At 36.6% G+C, this 2,893-nt stretch overlaps 1 protein-coding gene across 1 annotated transcript; it reads right to left on the bottom strand.

Moving 5' to 3' along the window:
• Positions 1 to 495: 495 nt before the first annotated feature.
• LOC107821383 (secoisolariciresinol dehydrogenase-like) lies at positions 496 to 2,309 on the bottom strand. Its single transcript, XM_016647824.2, has 2 exons — positions 2,177 to 2,309; positions 496 to 1,388 (listed from the first exon to the last, which is right to left on the bottom strand). The coding sequence occupies exons 1-2, from the start codon at positions 2,212 to 2,214 to the stop codon at positions 596 to 598; spliced, it is 831 nt and encodes a 276-aa protein (XP_016503310.1). The 5' UTR covers positions 2,215 to 2,309; the 3' UTR covers positions 496 to 595.
• Positions 2,310 to 2,893: the final 584 nt, after the last annotated feature.

The raw sequence follows: 2,893 nt of genomic DNA on the forward strand, positions 1-2,893 counted from the left end.
ATGGACAAAAGCAATAATATTTAAGTGAAAAAGGGTAGAGGGATAAGCTCATTATCCATCAAATTCGAATCTTGCACCACAACCCTTGAGAATATTTTAGTTAAAGAAGATGAGCCAACTTGATTTCAATGTATGGATCAATCAAATACGACAAAAAAATATAAAAGAAATTATATGTTAAGATTGTCTTGTTGCAAGGAGATCTTTGTGTTCATCAATTCAAATACAGGAGGGTACCTAGTTTACTTCTCACTTTAGGAGAACATTTCAGTAAGCTTTTGGTTTACGCACGGTTAATTAGATCGATCTTAACATAACTTTCTAACCTGAAAGTACTGACGAGAAGTCCGAGCTAACTGTACATATTTTAGAAAATATGTTGAAGTTATGTGTCAAGGGGCAACTGGAGCAGTTACTTGTTGTTAGCAAATTTTGCTTATAACAATAGTTATCATACCAGCATTCACATAAAGCTTTCTGTAAAGGTAATGATATGTATCAACCGTTCTAAAATCAAAAGTTTGTATTCCCATAATAATTAAATTAGCAGCTGCTATGCAACATTATTTCAAGAAAAAACTTCAAATCCTCTATATCATGATTCTGGATATTTGAACATGCCTAGTGATGGATTATACACAGTGAATCCACCATCAATGAATAAATTGTGCCCACTGATATATTTAGCATCATCACTAGCCAAGAACAGTGCTGCTTTTGCAACATCGTCCACCTTTAATGTCACTCCTTGAAGGTTCCCAGCCGAACTCAACGCCTTCTCAAACGCTTCATTCTCAAGCCCCACAACCTTCACCGCCAACGGCGTAACCATCGCGTAGGGTGACAAGCAATTCACGCGTATACCAAATTGTCCCAGCTCCACTGCCAGATTTTTCGTAAGCCCCAACACGGCGTGTTTGGAGCTGCAGTATGCATGTGATGCTGCAGCTCCGACTCTGGAGCTTACGCTGGCAGTGGAGATGATGCAACCGCTACGTGTCGGGACCATGACACGAGCGGCATGCTTCATGCTCAAGAAAACTCCCGTCACGTTTATACTGAGCACCCGTTCGAAATCTTCCTTCATGTTGTCGATGATTCTTGGCTTGGTCTCGTCGGATATGCCAGCATTGCAGATTATGATGTCGAGTTTTCCGAATGTGGAGATGGTTCTATCGACGGCGTTTTGGACATGATCTTCGTTTGTCACCTCGCAGTGAATGTAAATGGAGTGTGATGGGCTTCCAAGGGCGTTGCTAACTGAGTTGCCGAGTTCATCTTGTACATCAGCAATAACCACTTTGGCTCCATGTTCAGAGAAGAGCTTTGCAGTTGCTTCACCGATGCCACTAGCCCCTCCGGTTACAATCGCAACTTTCCCCTCTAGCCTTCATATACAGAATATGGAAGTAATATTGGTCTTAATTTCCAAATGAAAGGCAAGAATTTTGAGGTCAAAACTCATCTAATATTTAGCATAAATTCGAACATTGATTCTCAAATTTGTTTAAGTAAATTTACATATTCAGAAACTGTATGGAAACACTCTAAATCATAACTTTCAATAATTGAAAGTATTTTAAAGAAAATTTGAAAATATAGTAGTCAAAGAAAAAATGTTTGCCTAAATAATACTAATGGCAAGTAAGTTATGTTCAAATTCCAGCGGAGACAAAAATTACTAGGCGATTTCTTCTTAGCGGAGACGATAATGTACTAATGCCTAAGTCTTGGTGGATAGAGTTATTCAATACCTATACTAGTGGGAGATACGTATCAGGTACACATAGAAACAGTCGAGGTGCGAGCAAACTGACCGGACACTATGGTCAATAAAAAAATGGCAAGTCTTTTTGGATGCAAAGAGCAAGATCTTATGCCCCTTTACTAAAACAGCTTAAGATTTTTCAAGAGCAACAGGAGATGTGATCTCAATGATATTTACGCATATGGTAGGTTCGATAGGAGTAAAAATCAAAGTCACAGTTTCCACTTTCCAGATTAGCCTTAGTAGAGTAAATTTTATCCAGGTTGGTCCATAATAATAAAAACTGTCACATGCCTTTTGGAATAAGTATAAGAAAGGATACTTTTCAAAGAATGTTTTATGAATTAAAGGAGATCACATATTCATCCTTCTATTGATATTAGAGAGATTGAGGGCTGCGAAACTTACCTTTTGCCGATTGTTGAAAGAAATGAAGCAGAAGCCATAACTGGTGATCAGAAATGAAAAACACAGAAAACTTGATTTAATTTAGGATGAGAAATCTAAACCAAAGACACTCTACATTGAAGATTGAAGAAGCAAATACTGATATATATATACCAAGGAGACTCTCCACAGCATTGTCTTTTTTGCTGAGCATTTTCCTCAGCCTATACAGATGGAATATTGCATAATGTTGGAAGTGAAGACAAATTTGGAATAAAAAAATACAGGGTCTTGATCTCTATGGGAATCATGAACTAATAATGCAAAAAAGTTATTTGCATTTTTTCCCCTCTTCTTTGTTTCATTCCAACTTACTTATTCATAACGAAAATGATGTTTCAACACCATGTATCTGCATTTTCCTTTTGTCCCTTCTTTCTTTATTAGCTTTATGAGGTATGCACAGTTTCCTTTTCTTTTCTTTGGAAAACTGCATATACCTTAATTCTTTGTTCCATTCTAAAATGTGCAACAAACATAGCAAACATAATGATATTCTCTAAATATACAAATATAAGGTGCATTATATAACAACAACAAAAAACTTCTGGTTCCCTAGAGCAGATATTGGCTTATCTATATGATTGATAAACTGAAGATATAAAGGCTTTAGGTGTTTCACCGAAACTAATAAAGGAAAAAAGTTTTTCTTAAGTGAATGAACCCCACAACAATATT

The sequence above is a fragment of the Nicotiana tabacum genome, chromosome 24 (genome assembly GCF_000715075.1).
Source record: "Nicotiana tabacum cultivar K326 chromosome 24, ASM71507v2, whole genome shotgun sequence".
NCBI classification, from domain to species: Eukaryota; Viridiplantae; Streptophyta; class Magnoliopsida; order Solanales; family Solanaceae; genus Nicotiana; species Nicotiana tabacum.